The sequence below is a fragment of the Bacillus rossius genome, assembly GCF_032445375.1.
Source record: "Bacillus rossius redtenbacheri isolate Brsri chromosome 4 unlocalized genomic scaffold, Brsri_v3 Brsri_v3_scf4_2, whole genome shotgun sequence".
NCBI classification, from domain to species: Eukaryota; Metazoa; Arthropoda; class Insecta; order Phasmatodea; family Bacillidae; genus Bacillus; species Bacillus rossius.
The window spans coordinates 40,038,933-40,061,658 of record NW_026962011.1 but is presented as its reverse complement, the minus strand read 5'-3'; the positions used below and the strand labels follow the sequence as shown (position 1 = coordinate 40,061,658).

Sequence of the window (22,726 nt, the reverse complement as noted above, 5' to 3'; positions counted from 1 at the left end):
TTAGCGACTGAAACGGACACAAAGCCAAGTAAAGTACAGGTAGCAAAGGCTCAAGAATCTTATGGGGTCTGAAGCGTTAAAGGTGTATAGCTCACTGCGACGTGAGCAAGAAAACGAAGAAGAAACAGTTGAAGGAATTTTAAAGCTAATGGGCAGCCATTGTGTTCCACGAAAGAATGAAGCTATGAATATTTACAAATTTTTTAGTCGCAAGCAAGTAAGTGGCGAGACTTTCGATAAGTTTTACACGGACCTGAAGTTATTAAGTGAGCCGTGTGAATTTGGAGATCAAGAGCAAAAGTTACTTAAAGCACAAATAGTGTTGGGAATAGCGTCCTCTGTAACACAAGAAAAATTACTCCGTGGTGATATGACCTTAGAGAAAATGGTGAATTACTGCAAGTCGGTGGAGGTTGCAGAGATTAGTGCCAAAGCTCTAACAGAAGGCCAGACAACACAAGATGTTTTGGAGGTTAGGTCGCGACAAACAAGTCAGTGTCGGAGTAGATTTCGTAAACAATCAGGGGAGAGACGAGTTAAACAGTATACAGAATGTACGAGGTGCTTAAAAAAACATGAGGTGAGGAACTGTCCAGCGTTTGGAAAAAGATGTAATAAGTGTATGGGTTTTAACCATTTTGCAGTAGCATGCAAGAATCAAGCAAGTGGTCCTAGTAGGAATGGCAAGCACGGAGGATCTCAGAAGAGCAGTAAAATGTTCACGGTAGGATATGGCGAAGTGAGTAGTGGTAGTGACTCAGATCCACTAGAGGTGTTATCAGTCAGTCGGTTAAAGGGGAGCAGTGATAAGGAATGGTTTAAAGAAGTGACTGTCGGGAGCGTTAGTATAAAGTTTAAGTTGGATTCAGGTGCAGTCACTAATATTCTACCGTACAGAGTATACAAAGAGCTTGGGAGCGAGATCCAGCTAGTTAAAACTAAAGTGAGGTTACAAGCTTTTGGAGGGTTTCAGGTAAAGCCTCTGGGCAAGATTGTGGTGGACTGTGAGACTGGTAAAAGAGTGACAGTAGCTGAGTTTATGGTTGTTCAGGATGAAGGGGCATGCCCAATATTAGGCTTAAACACCTGTGTGGAATTAGGCCTTATTCAGAAAGTGGAGTCACTCTAGGTGGCAATTGCAGAGGGGGATGGAAAAAACAGCATTGTTCAGAAATATAAACAAGTTTTTAAAGGAGTAGGGTGCTTCCCAAATGTGTACAAGTTAAATCTAAAGGACAATGCAGTGCCAGTAGCAAATGCAAGCAGGAGAGTTCCACTTTCCATCAAGGGCAAGTTACAGGATACCTTAGATCATCTGGTGAATAAGAACATTATTCAACCTTGCACAGAAGCGATGGATTGAGTTCATACGTTGGTAGTAGTGGAGAAACCGAATGGCTCGTTAAGACTGTGCTTGATCCTCAAGAACTGAATAAGTATGTTTTGCGAGAGTATTGCTCTATCCCCACAATTGAAGAAGTAAAATAAAGTTTAACTGGAAAAAAATGGTTTTCAGTGCTGGACTTAAAAATAAATATCAGTTCTAATTAATTTATAGTTCATGCCAATTTTTTTACAAGTGTTTTTAGGAATACCAAATAGAAACTAAGCTAATGTGTCTTTTACTTAAATTTTCTTATTCCAGAAGAAGAAAAAAAAAATCATTATCTTGTTCAAAATTAAAATTCAATGGTGAACGTTACAAGAAGAAATGACATTTTTGATTTGCTTCTACAAAAATGTTTAACTATTGCTTCATTTTTGTTTTGTCAAAGAATAGCATAATTTGCAAAAACCTAGAATTTGTGGTTAAACTTATGCTAAATATTGTGCTTTTGCATTAATCTATCGGAATTTCTTGAATACCTATACACAAGAAACAAACACAGTGGATATTAACACTAATGTTTGATGTATTTACTGTCTGGAATACACATGTGCACAGCAAACATCATGAATTATTCATGGCAGTGGGAGTTGCTCCAGGTTCGCTATGGACAAGCAAAGATTTTTAACACTTTCAAAACTAGAAAATTATGCAGTGTTTAATGTGCCTAACTGACATTGTTCCTTTTTTTTTCTTTTTTTTTTAAGCCACTTGGCTGAACTACTTTAAATTTTTTGTTTTCAATCATATTTTACGAAATTCATCTCAGAAAAACTGACAATTGTATGCTATGCGAGCAAATGCATTTCAGGTAACGTAAAGTTGCCGTCCGAACAGCATCACTGCGCTGGCATCGTCCTGAAAGTGTTAGCAAGAGCATGCGGGTGAGACAAGCGACCAGAGGAACTGGAGAAGTAGCACAACACCTGCATGCAGCTAATAGTTGTGGAAGTACATACTCGCACTCGGCGCGTCGCCGAGCGCCATCTACTGGCCGAACTTTGCGCTGCCTTGCGCTGCGACAAGCGCACCGATATCTGGCGCGACAGCGGGCCTTTCGAGTTATCTTTTTTAGCATACCTGTCTACATTACCGGCCTGCAATGTTAGTAAACTATTGTTAGACACAAACCCGCCCAGCTCCCACTTCAAAACTTTCACAGCAAATAACAAGTGTGGAAAAAACTAAGCTAGAAAACTTTGAAATTTTATGTTTAGAACAAAAACTAGAAGTACAAAAATAACATACATTTAAATTCCAACGGAATTAACTTTACACTTTTTATAGACAAGAAAATTCTTTTTAAATGTGGTAGCAATATGCAAAATGACAAACAAAGAATTTTATAAATATGTAATAAAAAGACTGTGGGGCTTGCTGAAATGTATATGTATTTAATGTCCTTTTATTTATCATTACGTAGATACAAATAATATATAACCTTAAAATTACCCTTTTATGAATTATTTTATTCCTTTGCCAAATAATAATTGAGTAAAAAAATACACACTTAAACTATATTGAAAATGAATCTCTTCATAAAGCTGGACCTCACGGATCATTCAGATTAAAGATACAAATTTCTGTATAATTTCAGCTATTCATTTAACTGAGGTTTAAAATATTTTATAATTTAATTTACAGATAAGTCTATTAAAAAAATAATTACTTTTCTCAATAAATGACTTTTGTTTTCATTTAAAATGTAACAATAAAAATTTATTTGAAAATCATCAGAACTAGATTATCTAAAGTCCATGATTGTATTTTTTTAATTACTTAAACTGGAAGAACTATGCAATAAAAAAACTACCTATTTAATTTTGAAAATTCTCTTACATGATTTTAAAAATAATTTTTTAGTGAATCATTAACGAAGTAATTTCTTAACTAAATTATCTATTAGTAAGGTTTTGTCTCATCTGTCATGTTATATTTTTGTGTTTATTCATATTTATAGAAAGACTATCAAATGTTTTGAATACAAATTTCTTATTGAGGTCATAATGCAGAAAAATAATAGGTAAATTAGTTTAAGTTAAGGAAACACTACATGGCAGAAATACATCTGCTGACAGTCAGTTTGAACATCTGAAATGACGAATGAGCCCTATGATCAGAAATCATCAGAAATTAGCCTAACACCAAAACAATGACATGTAAAGAAACAATTCCTATTTTGGTGATACTTTTCTGTAACACAGAATGTAACACATGGCATGCAATCAAAGATGTCCATAAATGTCGTGATAACTATTTTTAATTATTTCTCAATATGAATTTTAGTCATTTACAAAGAAAAAACAAAAAGAACAAGTGCTCTAAGCTCCAATGTATTTAACACACAAAGATTTAAAGAGGATTATATACCAAGGCAGTCAATGCCAATCATTCTGACCATGTTAGAGCAAAATGTGGTCCACAGTTTAAGCAACAGAAGTTTGTTGAGTGACTTGATAAGAAATGCCACCCCCTACACTATTAAGGTATGACCAAATGAAAAATAGACTGGTTTAACAAGTCTTTACGCAACTATGAAGCACCAGCCTTTATTTCGTGGGAGGGTGGGAGACGGCTGACTGACAATAAATTCAGATAACTGCAACAATGTACAATACCAAAGTTTACAAATTTTTTATTCCTTATGACGAATTTGTGCAATCAAATGATGTAATTACTTTTAACAGCCATATTATGTTAAAAATATAATTAAGGAAGAACTTTAAAGTTATGACATCATAATCATATGTAAACACACACAGTTGCTAATCCAAACCTACAAAATTTCTTGCAACTGAGTTTCATTGTTTCGGGGCACAGAAAGGATAAGCAGTGGCTCATTCAGCATGTAATTTTGAGAATGCAAGGAGCATATATTCATGAAAACCTTACTCTGCCAATTCATAAAGCAAGCCATGCACACACACTGTTCCACCTACAGGAGCAACAATCCTGCCAGATCGCAACTGGAACACATGGTTGGAGTCTGACTACCAACAAATTTTACTCATCAAAATTAATTTGATAGCAATGATTCTAATTCAAACAAAATGTGAATTACTTAAAACTAAAAAAAACTCCAGAGTATTTAAAAACCAATATAATGGGTTTACCTAACTCTAAATAAAAATACCATAACCATACCCATAAAATTCACAAGTTTTACAAGTTTTGCTTTAAGGAGCACGCCTAAAATAAGTTTAAGTGGATATATACCTATATAGTCCTCTTAAATTTTTGGGTTAATATACCTAGGTACTTATTTTTTTTTTCTTTCAAAAACTTAAAATCTTGATGTTTAAAATATGTGAATTATAGTATGTCACAGTTATTTTACTCAACAAAGAGAGAGGCTTAAAAATTATCCAGTAATTAGTTAACAACCCATATTTATAATATTAACATTTTTATTTAAATGACTAAATTATTAACATGAAAACATTGTTTCTATTGAAATCATGTAGTTTAAATTTTTGAGATGGCCTTTAGGCTACAAACTATTGGAAGCATTTAATAACAGTTACTAAAACTATGCAGGTGGATGATTCTTTGTTCACACACTTATTTTAACTTACGGTGCTCCACCCACCAAAACATACACTCTATTGAAAATTAAATTTAATTAATGTTTACAGTGTGCCAAGGAAAAATTAAGACAGTAACTATGAGTAGAAATTTCTGTAAAGTTAACGGTGAAATGACACAGAACTAACAGCCAATACTCAAGGGAGAAAAAAAAAACCAACAAAAATTTGATGAAGAAAACTTACACGAGGTTTCAACAGCAGATGAGATTCAATAACCAAAATATAGAATAGGAACAGTAGTATCACGGGGTTGAGGTAGTAATCCCAGTCCACTCTGGCGAAAGTTTCCTCTTGCGGGTTTGTGCAGTTCCTCATTACGAGCACAGTCAGACCAAAGTACCTAAAACACGGCACATTATTACATAACTAACCACAGTTAGCTCATTAACAGCAAGTACATAGTCATTCACACATGTTAACCCACTATACCATGCCCATTCATTACCACAAATGCTACAGAAAATAAAATTAAAAACTGCATGTTGTGCCCATTTGAAGACATGGACGAGTTCAGGATGGTGCTTAACAAATGTAAATTGACAAAACACAAAATACTTGCAGCCTCAGAAAAATGTGGAACAATGCCAGGACAGGATTTTCAGGAACTTATGAGGATAAATTTGTGGGTGGCAAGGAATGCCGAAACAAGAGTGTTAAAAAAAAGGAAACAAATGTCTGGAAAAACAACCCTGCAAAGTTACAGTTGTGAACACTAGCACGCAAATTTTAATTTCTAGGCACCATTCCAGTAGCCGAGTCTCATATATGGTCCTGTTACCAAAACGCATGTTTTGTGTCACACGCTGTTGCTGTCTGTCAAATCTGTAATCGCTGCAGCGTACTTACTGTGCTAATCGCCAAGAGCCAAGTGTGTAGACATACAACCCCCAACCGTCCACTGTGCTATACAGCAGACTGCTGGTTGGCAGTGCACATGGGTAACCATACAAACGTCTGCGCTACGCCCGTCGCCTACTTCCTGTGGAGCACCTGAACATGAGACGTCATGGAATGCGGTGCAGTTTCTGCTATAAGGTCTTTGCCCGTGCTGATTTTGCTAGACGTCATGAGAAGTCGGCTTGTGGCCTCAACCCAAACCGCATAGCACATACCTGCGACAACTGTGCCAAGGAGTTCGCCAGGGCTGACAAATTGAAAGCCCACATCAAGGTGTGCAAGGGGCCTGCTCCGCCTCCAACAAAGAAGCAGAGGATGGCAGCAGTTAAGCCAGCAGTACTGCCTAAACCATCGACCAGCCGAACAAAGGTGGTGACCGGTATGAGTTTGGCCAATACCCATGGCTTCATCACAGCCGAAGTGGGTTTCAAGGGTAACTTGAAGACTTACGTTGCTACATGCCACTTGCAGCTAGACATGTGTGAAATTTAATTTTGCACATTACTGTAACGTTCCAGGGTTGCATTTCCAGACATTTGTTCCTTCAACTTGTTTTAGCATTCTCTGCCGTCTATTTAATTTACGCCCGGAAGTTCCCGAAATTATGTCGTAGAAAAAAGTATTGTAAAGAACCTGTGGTGCCTAGCGGAGTAACAGTGACAGCTGCCGAGACAGCAGTGCGGGTGCTTCAGGGGGTCAGGACGTCAGGACGTCAGGACGTCAGGACGTCAGGACGTCAGGACGTCAGGGGGTCAGGAGGTCAGGGGGTCAGGAGGTCAGGAGGTCAGGGGGTCAGGGGGTCAGGGGGTCAGCGGGTCAGGGGGTCAGGGGGTCAGGACGTCAGGGGGTCAGCAGGTTGGGGGGGTCAGGTCAGGAGGTCAGGGGGTCAGGAGGTCAGGGGGTCAGGAGGGGCAGCGCACCTGCAGAAGCTGCAGTCCTCCGCGGGCAGGTAGTCCTGCACGCACTGCAGCTGGATGGCGAACAGCGCCAGCACGTGCAGCGCCACCAGCGCCACCACGGCGCGCAGCACCATGGCGAACGCCCGCCCCAGGCTCTTGTAGCACGCCCACCAAGTCATGGCCCCCAGGAACACCACGAAGTACACGCTGCCCGGGATGGACGGGCGCATGGCGCTGGCCACACACAGGGACGCCAGCGACAGGTACTTCCCTGCGACCGTGACCGCACATGCGTCACTGTACGGTGTCTGAACATCAACACACATGGATCGCCTTGTTTTAAACAAGGGTGTCATGCTCAAGACTATGTCTCTTTGCCAGCCACAAATTATTTATCATGACTTGAAAGGCAATTTAAATTTTTCATTTAAATACTATGGCTCTAACTGTTAGATTATAGTAATTAGGACTGTAAAATTTGTCCAAAGAAGGGCAGATCTAAATTTATACAATAAAATAATTCCATACAAAGTAGGTAGTTTCCAATTGCACAGCAAGTATGGTTGCCAACTGTCTCATGATGCACAGGATTTTCTGTATCACAAATCAGAAAGAATTATCCGAAACAGATATTTAATAGGACGTATTTCATTCTGTAATACAGAATTTTCTGCAAGTGTGACTACTAAATATCAATTTTTCTTCACTGTCATGGTTCCCTCTGTATATACTAAGCCAACGAAACCAAAAGGTCTATGTCGAGTGATGGAATATGTTCAACAAGTATTAGTGATAGCTAAGCTCTTTTGTGCCAAAATAATAATTGCATGCTAGGATGTGTACATTAAAATTTCAGTTAGTGATGGCCCAATACTGATAAAACCTATTGTGGTACTGGTTCTGATAATTTATATGTTACATATCCAATACCCAGTAATCAATAACCAACATTTTTAATGGATTTGAAAAAAAAAATATTTGGTCATTAAGTAAATTAAAAAACTAGTGCCAGCAATTTTCTTTTAACTACCGGTAACGTGTTAAGTTTAAAGACCTATTAAGGACTATTTATTCTAAATTTTCATTTTTAGAAACCATACAAAGCTCTAAAACTGAGAATTTTATATAACTGCACATGAGTCTGGTAAGTAGCAACTGGAATTGAATGATAAGCAAAACTGGCGACGAGATCTTGCTTGGAGTCAAAAACGTTATCATGTATAGTGCTCATTGGATGAATGTCTGCAAGATCGGCACATGTGCAATGATACATACTGGCCAAGTTCCCTGTGTGGACTGATGCCTCACGTGACCTATCCACCACCAACAAGCATTCAAACATGGCACTTCTGGACACACACTCTGTGGCAATTAATGTTTTCTTTGGTTCTCGCAATCACCTCTTGCACTTTTACCTAAGGTTACCAACTATTTCACCCTGACCATAAGGGACACTGAACCCCACCTAATAGAGTGGGGGGTCCGGGGGCCTTCCCCCGGAAAAATTTGAATTTCTAGATGCAAATTGGTGCTATTTTAGCAGTTTTTGTATCTGAAAATAAATTATGCACCTGGTTGAAATATTAAAATTTTTTGTATTGGCCTAATAATTTTTTGAGTGATGAATTTAATATATAAAGATATGATAATAAAGATAACTTTATCCGTTTTCAACTCAACACAATATCAACATAAACATAACAGACTAAGCGCGGACGAGTGATGCCACCTGTCGGCGTCAACATGAACTATTTGGTGGCCAGTGAACTGCGGAGTAAACGGAGCCTCACAATGTCGCAATACATATAACAGGTGGTGCGACGCAGGCGGGAAAATACTTTTTCAATTTTATGCAGGTGTGTGAATTGAACTTTAAACAAGATACAGGAAATATCACATCCCGTCCTGCCTACGTACGGGATAATTCTTTTAGTCACAGAATATGGGAAATCCCGTACAATACGGAACGGTTGGCAACCCTACTTTTATCACACATTTTCCTAGCATCATGTATATGTATTTACATTTCTCGTACATACTCAAGCTTTCCTCACAGAAAACTTTGAAGAACAGTCCACATCAGTTTACAACTATGCTGAGAGTCCTTTAGTTTCAGATTTTACATTTGTTTAGCATTTGCCTAAAAAAGCCAAATTATTTTGTCAGTATGTTCAATAAACTTAAATTTTAATAATAAATTTTCTACTCGTGGGGCAACTCGCATTTATATGCCTTCCCTCTCTGGGAGAGGGTTGGGGGTGTTTAACACTATCGTAAAGTAATGTGAACATTATAACTGAAACTAGGCCTACCTAAAAATAAAAACTGAATCAGAAACGAGGCCCCAGTGTCATGAGCAGACACTTGGAAGGTGCTGAAAAGGGCGTGGACGCGGCGTACCCACGGAGGTGATGAAGTTGAGGTGCCTGTTGCGGTTGTAGGAGGCGGACATGTGGGGCAGAATGGCGATGGTGGAGGGCGTGCTGACGTCCGACACCTGGCTGGGCCGCCTCTCGCGCACGATCTTGGAGCAGATGGTGTAGACGGTGACAGAGGTGAGCAGCATCACCACCTCGGGGGCGGTCAGGCGGATGAGCGTCAGCACCTTGACACTGCTCAGCTTCACCAGCCCCACGTGCCTCAGGATCTTCTCCAGCAGGCCACCTGCGGAGCGTCCCAGCATCCCTGCCCACGACTTGGCCTGTCTTGCAGCTGTATGTACCAACTGGCACCAGGTGTTAACACGCCTTCTACAAACTGTTTAATATTTCTTGGAAATGCTTGACCACGAATAACATTTAAGAATCATTGCACTAATCAATACAAGTTTCATTTTATGGCTAAAACGGGTGTTTTCAGTTAGGTTTCTAGGTATGAAAAATTTAAAAACAGTATTGTAATTGGTACTGGGAAGTACAGGAAGCCTTTATCTCTAATATTCCTACATAATATGATGAGTTCAGTTCCAAGTCCCATAGAGGCATGTTAAAAAAGCTAAGACTGCACGCCAGTTTGGTGCCTGGATCGTAGAGGCGAAGAGACTGTGATGAGCAAGCCAGTTTCATCTTACGGCCTCCGTGCGTTTGGAGCTTAACGTCCCGTCAACATCGAGGTTGTTAGAGACAATGCAGTTCAAGAGAACTAGGGAAAAGAGTGGTCCCTCACAACACTCTGCACACGGCACTTCCTATGTCACTTTGTGTGTTCCGAGGCGAGACAAAGGCGGGCAGGAATGGCGACCCTACGAAAAGGAAACTTGTTAGCATTTGCCTGGAGTGAATTCAGTCAACTATAGAAAGCCAAATTCAGGATGGAAGGATCCGTATTCAAAACCAGGTTTCCCTGGAATGTGAGCCCAGTGTCTTACCACCGAGCAACCTCATTTTTATCGGAACGACATTTCAGCACCTCCCAATAGCAATAAACTCCCGGAATGCACATTGGTTCCAAGAAAGATGACTGGATAACCAAAGCCTTAACGATAAAGGGGTGAAACGATGTGACTGGAGCAGTGACGGGAACGGAAGTGCCCCGAGAAAAGCAGTTTGTTCGTGGCAACGACCACTGCGTTCCCCACTTGCTGTGAATGCTGGTCGATCCTGCCGGGAACCAAACCCGGAGGCCCTCGGTGGGAGGTGAGTGATCTGACCACCGTAGCACTGCCGATCCAGGAAGGGTCGCCACTCCTGCCAGCCTTCGTCTGGCCTCAAACACACAAAGTGACATAGAAAGTAACATGCACAGTGTGATGTGAGGGAGGACCTCACGAGATGACACACTGGTAGACTAGCTTTTAGAAGGCCCTGGGTTTGAATCCTGGCACAGCCATCTTCATTTCGGTTTTACACCGTTTCTTGAATTCACTCTGGGAAAATTCTTGGGGTGGTTTCTTACCCTGCAGTAGGGCCGACACCATCCCCATATACCTGCACTGTCTGCAGTGGCTAAAGACCTCAATGCCTGTGAGTTAACATTTAAATAACTCAATAAATAAATTTAAAAAATTTAGGAATGGTTGAAAGTAAAAAACATGTAGAATACTAGTCCAATAAATCTGTTTTATTAATATTTTGACTTAAATATGTATAGGTATTTAGATCTTTTTATCCCTTTCCCTATGAATTTGAAAGAAATTTGCCTGTTACTTTTTAACAATCATGAAATGCTATATCATGGTAGTTTATGCAACCAATGCCATAGAGAAAAACTTTATTTTGAAAACAAATTTAAGTACCTTTTGCAACTCTGAAACTATTGCAACTATTTAAAAAAAAAAATTGTTGCTCGTTAGTGTAAAGTCTGCCATCTTTAAAATTTAGTCATTAAACTCCCTAGCTGATCAGAAATATAAACAATTTGATAACTTTATTTTCTAAACTCACTTTTTTTTTACTTCATGTCGGCCTATTGCTTTAGTTTTTACGGTATTTCCAGTTAAATGGATTTAATCCGGCATTCTGCGTTTCAGCAATTTCTGTAATCCGGCACTGATCGAACCGCTCGACTTCAGATTTTTTCAGGTGGATTCTGCCTGTTAACCTTGACCGCAGTTGGCATTACTCTGCTGCCAAGGTTTAAGTTCACTGTAGGGTTTATCGATTCTGTCGGTTTTCATTTCAGCACAAAGTTTCCCATTTCATAGCAGGTTGCATTTCACATATCCATGATTATATATATATTTTTTTAAGACAACGAACGCGAACGACAAGCGACGGGCTTCGTATGCGGTGACTAGTGCATTGGAACAGTGAGTGTGCGACGGATGACCGAGCAGCACAAGACTGTATGTCGGGACAGTATGTCGGGACAGAAGTGTGAGGTAACAAAAGAGCAGTAGGGTGAGCCACTGTCGAGCAGAGCTCCAGTGGGGAGAGCCAACGGTAGACTGAACTAAACGAGTGATTAATTTGTGGGCGGACATTTTAGGCATTGTAATATAATTAATAGTGTAACTAGTAGTTAATATCTAAAACTGTATTTAATTAATTAGTCTATTCTTTTTGAATCTGTTTTCCCACTCGTAACACAAATTGACATTCAATAATGCGGCAAATCATTGATTTGGCATGGCGGTAATCCCGAATGAGCCGAAGTAAATACCTTTCACAGCAAATCTAAACTGATTGATAAAAACTGAAACATTTAGTTTATAAATAAAATTAATTACTTTTTCGTAAATAAAATGTCTGATGTGTCCTTCCAAAAGCACAGACATAGAGAAGTCAATATGTTAAATATAGAACATCAAATGTTATGAAATGTTTCACAAGTCGAACAATTACAAAGTCACAAAATATTACCAAAAATTTTATTTTTATTTTTTTTGCACTTAGCAATCATGCTGCTAAAAGAAGGTTTGACTCTTAATGTAAAAGAGATAAGTTTCAATACGAGACTGTCAGGAGTAAAATTAAGAAAAGTCTTCAATACAGTAAAATACAAAGTATGGAAGGCAGCATTTACTTACAATTATTTAAAAAATACCCGTATGGTGGCATAGAAAGCAATACAATGTGAAACGACAGCTGAGCCACGGTCGTAAGGACACTGATGATCATAACTGCCAGCAGATATCGACCACTCGTCCCTGCAACAAAAGTAATTTACAACTCAGTGCAAAACAGTACTTTCACCCAAAGAGCCACCTTAATTTGATTCACTCTGAGTTTTGGTAGTATTTTTGTAAACAGGTTTTCTTACCAGCCATATTCTTAAGCGTTGGAACCTTGATGAACGGCAACATAAAAAATAGTAGCAGGTAGATTAATGAAAACAAATTTTGTCTGATTACCGCACCTGAAAAAAAGAAAGAAAAATATATAATTAATTACAAATATTTGACAAATTCTACATGGGGTTACATAAAATGCAAATGGCATATGACGTGCAAATAAAACATCATAGGTATATAAACAATGTAAAGAAAACTTAATTCGGTTGATGGTACCTCTTGCTAGGATGCTATGTTTAAGCCTCTCTAAAGCTCTATAACACCTAGCAAAAGGAACTAAACCAAGAAAATTCAGTGTGAATTGGAATAGTGCGCTGAAAGTTCCACGCCAAAAGTAAAACATTTGCTTTTAACTTGCTATTTGATGTTTAGTAACATAATATTTCAATATTAAATACATATTTATACCTGCATTTTCCACTAAATAGTTGTAACATTAATGATATGAAATTGACAAATAAAATCTCTCACATCATTTAGGTACCTACGTACTTCATGTAAGTTAAAACATTTCAATTTTTCAATTGATTGCTGAAATGTTCTTTATGTCGTTTAACTAGTAGATGATCTCAATCACCAATTTTTTTTTCACATTTAAATTTCTTTGATAACATAATTTTAGTATTAAGACCAAAATGTCATCATAGTGAAAAATTTTATATCTTACAAATCATTCAAGAATAAAAAACTTCATGACTAAAAAAATGATCCACATAGCTTAAGTTGCATTATAATTGAGTAACAACAGCGAATGATGATAGAGGAAGCTCATAAATCACAAGAGCGCTGTGAGATGTAAGCACGTGGTTGGGTAGGGGTCATTTACCACAACGCCGAAATACCATAACGCCGAATGTCAAAATTGACCACAATGCCGACAGCTAGAAACCTTCCGGGTACCACAAAGCAGAAATAACAACTGAATGAATTTGTGTGTGTTTCTAAAATGTACCTTAATGCCGAAATACCACAATCAAACCTAACCTTACCTAACATAACCCTAACTAGCGTAATATAACTTAACCTAACTTAACCTAGCATATCCTAGCCTAGCCTAACCTAACCTAGTCCAACTTAACCTAGCATATCCTAGCCTAGTCCAACCTAACCTAGTCCAACCTAACCTAGTCCAACCTAACCTAGTCCAACCTAACCTAGTCCAACCTAACCTAGTCCAACCTAACCTAGTCCAACCTAACCTAGTCCAACCTAAACCTAGTCCAACCTAACCTAGTCCAACCTAACCTAGTCCAACCTAACCTAGTCCAACCTAACCTAGTCCAACCTAACCTAGTCTAACCTAACCTAGTCTAACCTAACCTAACCTAACATTTGTGGCAGTCCTGCAATGACATTTTTCGGCGTTAGTGTATTTCGGCGTTGTGGTGCGTCCCCGTTGGGTAGACGCTGCCCTCCTCGGACCCGCCTGGGAAGCCGGGGAGGTCTGGAGGGGCGTGGTCGTCCATCCCGGGGACAGTGGCGGATCGAAGGGAGGGCACCAGGGGCAAGTGCCCCCCCCCCCCCCCCCCGGAAAACCATTTATCTGCTACATTAGTATTGCCGACAAAAATGATTGTTTCTAAAACCAATACAATATTTTAATATAATTAAAGAATTTCTTGTAGAATCATAAAATCTTGTGGTTGGATGTTATGTGTAGTGTGAGTAGATTAAATACAAATGTAGTAATTTTAAGACAATTTTTTTTCTCTGGCTATTCTGAAATCCTAGAGTGCCCCCTCCGAGGTGAACCTCTGGATCCGCCACTGCCCGGGGACCACGCGGCCGCGCACAGGCATCAGGGTGATGGGGAGGGGGAGGGGGAGGGGGAGGGGGAGGGGGAGGGGGAGGGGGAGGGGGAGGGGGGGGGGAGGGGGGGGGGAGTTCTCTCCCACCAAGGTGCAGGTGGGTATCCATATGTTGCATGTTATCCGTTGCGTATCATCGTTACATATAACCCAGTGACGCGACACGGTGCAACAATGTTGGGATTCCCACCGTGACATTCATCCGTTACAGCGCATCCCTAACATAAACATGACGTCCCCTAGACACAACCAGAAGGGTAGTTTACCAGTAGCCGTGAGAGCAGGTCAACTTGCATAAGCCACCTTCACTTGCATAGGTACACTCGCGTTTAAAAGAAGAAAGAAGAGAAAGTCACCTCTTTGTGGATAAGTATTTACCAGTAAGAAACTGTAAGGGGATTCGAATTTATTGGCTAATTTCAAGTTTCAGGCAGTGAGTGGACTGTAAAAGAACATTACGAGAAAGCATTTGAAGGAATTATAATTTATTTTTTTTGTGTCTATTGGGCCGAAAAATGAAGAAGCATGAAAACGCAACCAGCGTAACTTCCTTTGATGCGACGGTGATAGACCGGCAAAAGACGGGTGGAGCCCGCTGCGTATCTTCGTGGCAAGTTTCGACACGCAACACTGCGACGAGTCCCGTCCACACACGCACGTACTGGTTACGCAACGGGACTACGAAAGAACACGTCAGAACTAGTTTTCCGTACAAACCAGTTTGTTTTTTTCGATAGAAACTGAAGGAAATCCTTTGCTTGAAATATTTATAATTTTTTTTTACATTTATAAGTTTTAAACATTTACATTATAGCAAGTATATTACCAAAACTTGTATACTGTTATGCGTATTATTTTTATGAACCACCCTTTAAATTATCCTTTCAAGTTATCAATTGTATAAATTTAGAAAGAAAAAAATTTGGGGGGGGGGGGGGGGGGAGCAATTATCATGTAAAACCCTATCCACTGTTGCTGAAATTCACCCATTCGTTTCTTCATTCTTCTTGCAGTAGATAGACGACATTTCTCATTTCCTGTAAATCTAATTTCTATGCCGGACAAGGGGACGGCGCAGCGGACGAATGTTGCGCCAGGAGCGCCTACAGCTGTAGGCCGCCCGCCGGCCACAGCAGCTGAGCGCGTACGGGTCGTCACTCACACTAGATCCTCGCTGGTAGCGCGCACGCTTCATGCCGTTCAGTACCGGCTTTGAATATATATACTGTATAGAAGTCGCGAGTGGATAGGATTTACTCTACGTTTTTCAGGAGCGTATGATGAACAGCTTGGGAACTTCACCGCTGCAGGGCGCTGCCGTAACGCCCTGTATCGTCTTAGGTTGTTATTTACACGTTAGAGTGCAGCACTGTCACCCGCTGTCATTCCCCACACCCCCTACCCATCATTCACTGCAGCTCAAGGTCGTTCAACGGGAGGGGGTAGAGGTGTTTGAAGAGTTCGACACTTGTCCGCTAGGGACCACCACAAGTCGATGCCCTAGAGATGGTGGCGATTGCGGCGGTGAATTAACCAACTACCTCAAACCGTATTAGAAATTTTAACCTGGGCTGGCGACTTCTATACAGTATATACATTCAAAGGTACCGGCCAGCTGAGACCGCTTCGGAAACAGCAGGTCCTTTCCCTTGCCTACGTAGGAAGTACACAGATTCGTTCACTCGCGTAATTGCGTTATTTCACTTCCAGTTCGGACATCCCTTGTGATGGCACTTCAGGTGACCAGTACCTATATAAGTACATACTTCAGGCGATACAGTTTGGTGCATGTGATACAGTTAGTTTTCCCACCGTGAAGCTGCCGGAAAATGCTGCGTGCTTTTCTTCCGCCATTCGCGCATGAACGGCCCGCGACAGAGCGCGCGTTCATTCGGGCCGACGAGAAGAGAACGTTGCCGAATATGGCGCGCGCCTCGTTTCAAATTGCTAGCGCGAGCTACACTCAATCTATGGCGACACCGACCAAACAAGTATTAATGATGCGCTTTTTAATTCACTGCGCGCAGAGCGAAGGTCAGTTATCACGCCGAATGCAACACAAGGTCGTTCATACATACCTCAGGCAGAAATTCGTCGTCAGACTCTTAACATTGAAAATATGGAAATAATTCATCAAATTGAATGGAAACTAGTGCATGGATTGTTTCGCTGGGTCCACTGAGATTCCACTGATTATATTAGTAACTGAATTGTCACTGATTTACAGTTACAACCGCCGTCCTGGAAACTGGTTTCCAGAAAACACCGATGAAATATAAACTAGCCGTTGCTCACTTATTGGATTTTCAGCGACTTCAGTCTGTTTTAAAAAGCACAACTTCGGTATTGTCTAAGCTGTCATGCGAAAGCTGTAAGCTCACCGAGGCAGCAAGACGACTGTGACGATAAACGATCAGACGGAACGTCACAGTCTGGGGACAGTCTGGGGACAGTCTAGAGGTACAGTCTGAGGCCAAAGTCTTGACCACAGCGCCACTTGTTAAAGGAGCGCAATCTTTGTTTGAGTCAGTTTTTGGCCATACGTATTTTATTTTGTTTCATTTCCTAAATTTGGCTTTGTTACAGCACAGTAGATATCTATAATACCTATGGGAATGCCTGAAAGTTATACTGTTTGCCACAAATAGTTCGCCCTGTAAAGTCATTAGTTTTAGTACTGAATTAATTTTCGGGCGTGACTTCAGCTGTAACGATAATGTCAATTGGCACTATGTTAAAACCAGGGGGTGGCTACGTCTGCAGGATTTCATGGTAAGTGTGTAAAAAGCCATGCTTTGTCTTCAATTAATCGTTGCGCTATGTTGGTTAGACGTCTAAAACATCGGCAAAGCTAAAGTGTTTGCATTGTTGAAACAGTTTTAAATGCTTTTTTTTATATAAAAGTAACTTTTTTTTAGCGACGTAGATTCTAATTCATACTTACTATAGAGCATCCCACTCTTAGATTGCAGTGTGGAAGTAAATGGGCGCATTCTCTCTCTCTCTAACACACGCCGATTGCCGTTAGCACTGTCCTTGTTTCTTCGTGCGTTGTTGCCAAATATCAAACGAAATTTAAAATTTTAATTTTTGGACCAAGCTTTTTTTCATATTGTATAGAATCAAAATACGCATCAGGCAATGCTTATTTTGAATACTTAACAATATTTTAAGTGTCCGAAAAAATTAAAAAACATAACTTATTCGCTGCGAACTGTTTTGAAGTATTCCGATATGTTTCACATCAAAAAAAGAAAACCTACATGTGTATTCCATTCAGATTTTTTTTATTAGTAAATTAATGCCTTAGGACGCCACCGAACAAATGTTAAGACAAAAACTGTACAGGCTGTACTTAAATAATTTTTTAATATATTGAAATGCATTTTCTCACAAACTGACACATCAAAAAGTTGACCCGCGGAAAAAAAATTTTCTATTAAAGATAGATGGGGGACAAAAGCGAGAAAAATGTTCACAATGAATTGAATTAGTTTTTAAAAGCAGCTCCATCTCAATTGCTTCTACAGTTTCCGTGGAAATAGCTGTTAAAGATGTGTCTTATCAGTACAAGAGCGCGCGCTGCCGTCGTAAGAGGAAACAGGGTCGTGTGTTTAGATAAGTGGGGTTCTGTCCTACAAGCAATTTCAAATACATGGCTTCCTTAGTCAACAAAAAATATTATAATCGATTCTTGAACATAATATGTAAAATGTATGAAATAAATACGAAGGAATTTAATAGCGATCATGGTACAAAATTTTGAATTATTTTTCTATCCTTCTCACCAAGTATCTTATCAAACATTGTTTTAGACAAAGTTTTGGAAAATAATTATGATATTATCACAAACAATTTAAACAGATATGATAAGGTGTCTACTATGGCAGTTACGTTTTTTTGTCCGGTGAAATTTTTTTTCGAACCCATGCAGTTATGGCTGGTCGTATCAAAAATGTATTTAGAAAACATTTTTCGACATTAGGTAATCCGAGTTATCATACGTTAAAACGGATTCGATATTATTTATATTATGGGAGTTGTTGCGATTTTTCTGTTTTCCAAAAAATCTTCCCCATTTCGAACCAATTGTTCGGATTTTTCCCATAACTTACTCTACCGAGAATTTCCATTACCGTATTTTATTTATCATTTTGTACATGACTTGTCCAAAAATACGGCATTTATCGGGCCCATGAAAATGTGAGATATATATATATATATATATATATATATATATATATAATTATAATTATATATATGGGATTTTTAGAACAGAAAAGAAAACTATAAGAAAATTTCGTCGACAATAGGTAGCTTTTATTTGAAATTTACATAAAAGTGGCATTATTACAAATTTATATGAGTAATAGTATAAAATATTATAAATTACGATATGATTTCTTAAAATGCTTCTTGTTCGATCCAAATTACAAAGACACGCATCTCCTGAAATTCGTAGTGTGTTAGAGATTTGGCAACAGCGCGCGCCATAAGCCGTGTACTGCAATCTAAGAGTGGGACGGGCTATAACCATCATCAGACGTTATCAAGCACCGTTTCCACAGTGTTTTGGGCGGAACAAAATGGCGATGGTGAGGTTAAATAGTATGCCATCTTCTGACTTTTCCTAACACTTTGGTTAAAACCTTCAAATACCACTTCATGTGCTATCTCTGCCTTAACGACGGCAAAATTTCACAATCAGACGATCAAAAATTTTTAATGCATTAAAACCTGTTGAAACCAATATGGTTTTGGATCCTATCCCTCTCCCTTAACCGTTGATTTGCCTTCGGCACCAAGGAGTTAGGAACTGTCAGGAGATGGCATACTGTGACGTAGTTCGTCACTTTTCAACCTCGCCATCGCTTATTGTTCCGCCCAAAAGAAAGCTGAAATGGAGTTTAACAACATCTTGTTATATTAGTAAGTGTAAAATAAAATCTCCGTAGTTTTAAAAAAGAGTAACTTTCATGAAAATAAAAAAAAATAAAACGTTATTTCAAACTGTTTCCTCAAAGCAGACACTCACTTCAGCCAATGTTTTGGGCGTCTAACCAATATGACGCAACAATTAGCTTCGCACACTTACCACGTAATCACGCAGACGTGGTCACCCCCTAACCGCCACGAGAAGCCTAAGATGTACATCAAGTTCTGTCCATGCCCGAACCCGCCCGAATATTCACCTTCGGCCAACCTCGGGATTTGTTTTATTTTTGCGCAGGAAAAATGAATTCAAATATAGAAGTGGTCGGTTAGGTTAGCTGCATTAAAACACTTTAAAAAACACTATGGACGGTTAGTTAGGTAAGTATAGCTACAATAAAATAAACAGAGACATATAAATATATATAAAAAAATAAACCCGAGGTTGGCCGAATGTGAATATTCGGGCGTGTTCGGGCAGGGACAGAACTTGATGTACGTCTTAGGCTTCCCGTTCGGCACGGCACAGGTGACCGTAGCTGGCAACTCGCGACTGCTCGGGCGCGCACGTGCCAAAGGAACGACAGCGACTGAAGATCCGTGGCGACGCTTGCTCGCACGGCCCAGACGTTCAACGCGGACGTCGACGGCTGCCCGGGACTCCAGCGGACGGCCAGTCGCGCCTCGGGAAGCCTACAACTCACATAGTTTCGGTTCCCTGCAAGAATTTCCGAAGATTTCCGAAGTTTTGCGTTTTGGTATTAACGCCACTTCAGCCGCTAAATCAGAAGTTTCCAATGAAAACAACCATGTTGTGACTGACCTAACCTAACCTAACCCTTCGATTTTTTTTTAATTTCAATTTTTGAGAGAAATCCGAAGTTGCACGAACGTGGTAGGGAACCGAAACTACGTGAGTTGTAGGCTACCGTCGCGCCTCCCCGCGGGGTCCCGGAGGCTGTGAAACAAGTAAAGCTCGTCTCGAAATAGTCACGTGGGCCCGCCGCAGCAGACCTAGAGTCTTGCTTCCGAGTTAGTGTAAATAAATAGATGCAAGTCTAGCATCTTTATGGAACGGCTTTCAGATTTTATGTCACCTAAAGGCTCGGGAACTGAGTCGAGCCGTCAGATCTCGCGTACATACTAACTCGGCGGGCGTCGACTACTAAAGGAAGAGATAAACTCGCTCGCAGGACATTTTCACAAAGGTATATATTTCTACCTACAATCACACAGTTTCTTTCCATTATCTACAGAAATAAAAGTGTACGTGTTCGTTCGTTCGAACTCTTAAATTTCCGAAAGCTCTTCACCGATTTCTTTGAAATTCTAATGCAACGTTGCATTCGAATACGCGCGTGTTTTTATGTGTCTATGTCACAACTGTGAGAGGTAAAGAAGAAACATAATAATATATAGATAGGTATAACTTTTTTTTTTAAATATTTCAATTGCTATATCGACATATAGGTATATAGAGGGGAGAGATAGACATAGAGGGAGATATATATAGATATAAATATAGATATAGAGATATACATAATATATAGAGAAAACTAGAGAGATAGAGAGAGTCTGTGTGTGTGTACCTACTTCAAACAAATTAGAAAAAAAAATTGAGGGATTGCAACGCATGCCGGGCATTAGCTATTGTAGGATAAAATAAAACATTTACAAGAGAGGTTTATCTTCAAGGACTTGACGAATCAGCTGTTTAGCGGACTTGAGCGCCTAAACAAAGGAAGCGAGGGAAGGGAAGCCTTCTTTTCACAGACGAGAGAGCCAAAAGCCCGATCGTGCATCTTCGGTTTTTTTTTGTTCATTGTAAATAAATATGGCGGTGTTGATAAAAGGATACTAATGGTCAATTAGTTTAGGTTAGCTACATTATAAATACTTTAAAAGATTGTGGACGGTTGATTTGGTTAAGATAGCTACATTAAAGATACGGAAAAAAAAATTGGTTGTCTGTAAAGTCGGTTTACGGACGATAGTTTAACGTGACAACGTCATAACACAACATTGATGAAATTAATGCATACTTTTATGAATAAAAATGAAACATTTTTATTGAATTATCACTATTTTGTATGGATACAAAGGAGTGAAATGAAATCTACAATATAATTGATAAATTTACTTTTATTTGCCCTCATTAATTCAAATATGTTTATTACTTTAACGAACAGATTATTTATTTTAACTATAACTTTTGTACATGTTTTACTATTTAACTTCTTCCAATCTGTGTTATATTCTGTTAAGGATGGGACGATGATAGGAAAAGTAGGAAACGAATGGGAGTGTTTCAAGTTTAATGTGCATAAAAAAAGTCAAATCGACGGTTGTTACAATCGAGTGGAAGAGAGACAGATGCGGTGCAAGCGTACAATGTGCGTAACGGGACACTTTTTCGTGCGTGCAGCCGGCGTTCATCGATTTATTAGACGTTGTCATGTCAAAAAACATGAACTTCGGGGAACTCGGGGGTGACGGCTCTCTCGTCTGTGGAAAGAAGGCTTCCCGCGAGGGAAGAGCGTGTGCGATAGTCCCGGGACATGCCCGGTGAAGGGCACCACGCGGTATCGACCAGCCCGCGTCGCACACGCTGCAGCTGGCGGGAGTCCCCGAGTGCGTCTCAGGCCCGGAGCCGGCGCGCCGTGCGCTTTGTTCGTGGACGGGCGAGACACCGCAGCAATTTGACCTGACTGCCGTTAACCCTTTGTTTCGTAGTGGTATTTCTATGATACCACTTTATAAATATGTTACTATTTGCAATGTTCCAGTGTCATTGCCGAAATACCTCGCGTGAGTAAGCATTGTGCTGCTATCTGGCGATCCTAACAAGAACAAGCAACATTGGCTGCTTTAATTCTTCCTTAAAAGTTACACAATAGATTCTAATTTATTTTTAATATATTTCTGTGTGCCTCAAAGGGTTTTAAGCTGGGCCCAGGTGAAGCCATCGACGCAGACGTGAGGGTTGCAATAGGGCTTCGCTAGGCAAGCAGGACGATGCAGGACTAGAGGATGGTCCAGCAAAGAGTCCGCCATGTGGAGGTTTAGACTCTTGGAGCGGAATGACGTTCCTGTAGCAAGAAACCTGAGGAAAATAAATTCATTGCCATTATTGTACAGTTCACAGAGTACCTATATTTTGCCTTTTTTTTTTTGTTTCAGGATTTAGTCAGAATGAAAGAAAAAAAAAATTTTTTTGACCTAACTAGTTATAAACGCTAAATAGGTATTAATAACCACAAAAAAAACTATATATTTTCGATGTTAGCATAAATAATGACAAAAATATAAAATATAATTAGTTATGTAATATGCCTTACATTTGCTATGAAACGCATGTGCAAACATAATTTTATATTGTTATTTTCAGTTACTAAGGGTCAAAGCACGTTGGAAACATATGAGAGACTTATTTAATAGTGAGTGGAGAAGCAGTCAAAAAATAATAATAATCTGGTGATGCAGCT

At 39.7% G+C, this 22,726-nt stretch overlaps 1 protein-coding gene across 9 annotated transcripts in view; it reads right to left on the bottom strand.

Moving 5' to 3' along the window:
• LOC134542056 (piezo-type mechanosensitive ion channel component-like) overlaps nucleotides 1-22,726 on the bottom strand; it is a 182,752-nt gene that overhangs the window by 101,061 nt on the left and 58,965 nt on the right. For 6 of the 9 annotated variants that reach the window (XM_063385911.1, XM_063385914.1, XM_063385918.1 and 3 more), the window contains exons 3-8: nucleotides 12,471-12,566; nucleotides 12,238-12,357; nucleotides 9,171-9,434; nucleotides 6,792-7,041; nucleotides 5,158-5,314; nucleotides 2,347-2,484 (exon numbers count right to left, since the gene is read on the bottom strand). In XM_063385911.1, coding sequence (XP_063241981.1) covers nucleotides 2,347-2,484; nucleotides 5,158-5,314; nucleotides 6,792-7,041; nucleotides 9,171-9,434; nucleotides 12,238-12,357; nucleotides 12,471-12,566 — 1,025 coding nt within the window. Of the gene's footprint in view, nucleotides 1-2,346; nucleotides 2,485-5,157; nucleotides 5,315-6,791; nucleotides 7,042-8,045; nucleotides 8,661-9,170; nucleotides 9,435-12,237; nucleotides 12,358-12,470; nucleotides 12,567-22,726 lie in introns of those variants that run through there. The other 3 variants (XM_063385915.1, XM_063385916.1, XM_063385919.1) reach the window with 2 other exon arrangements.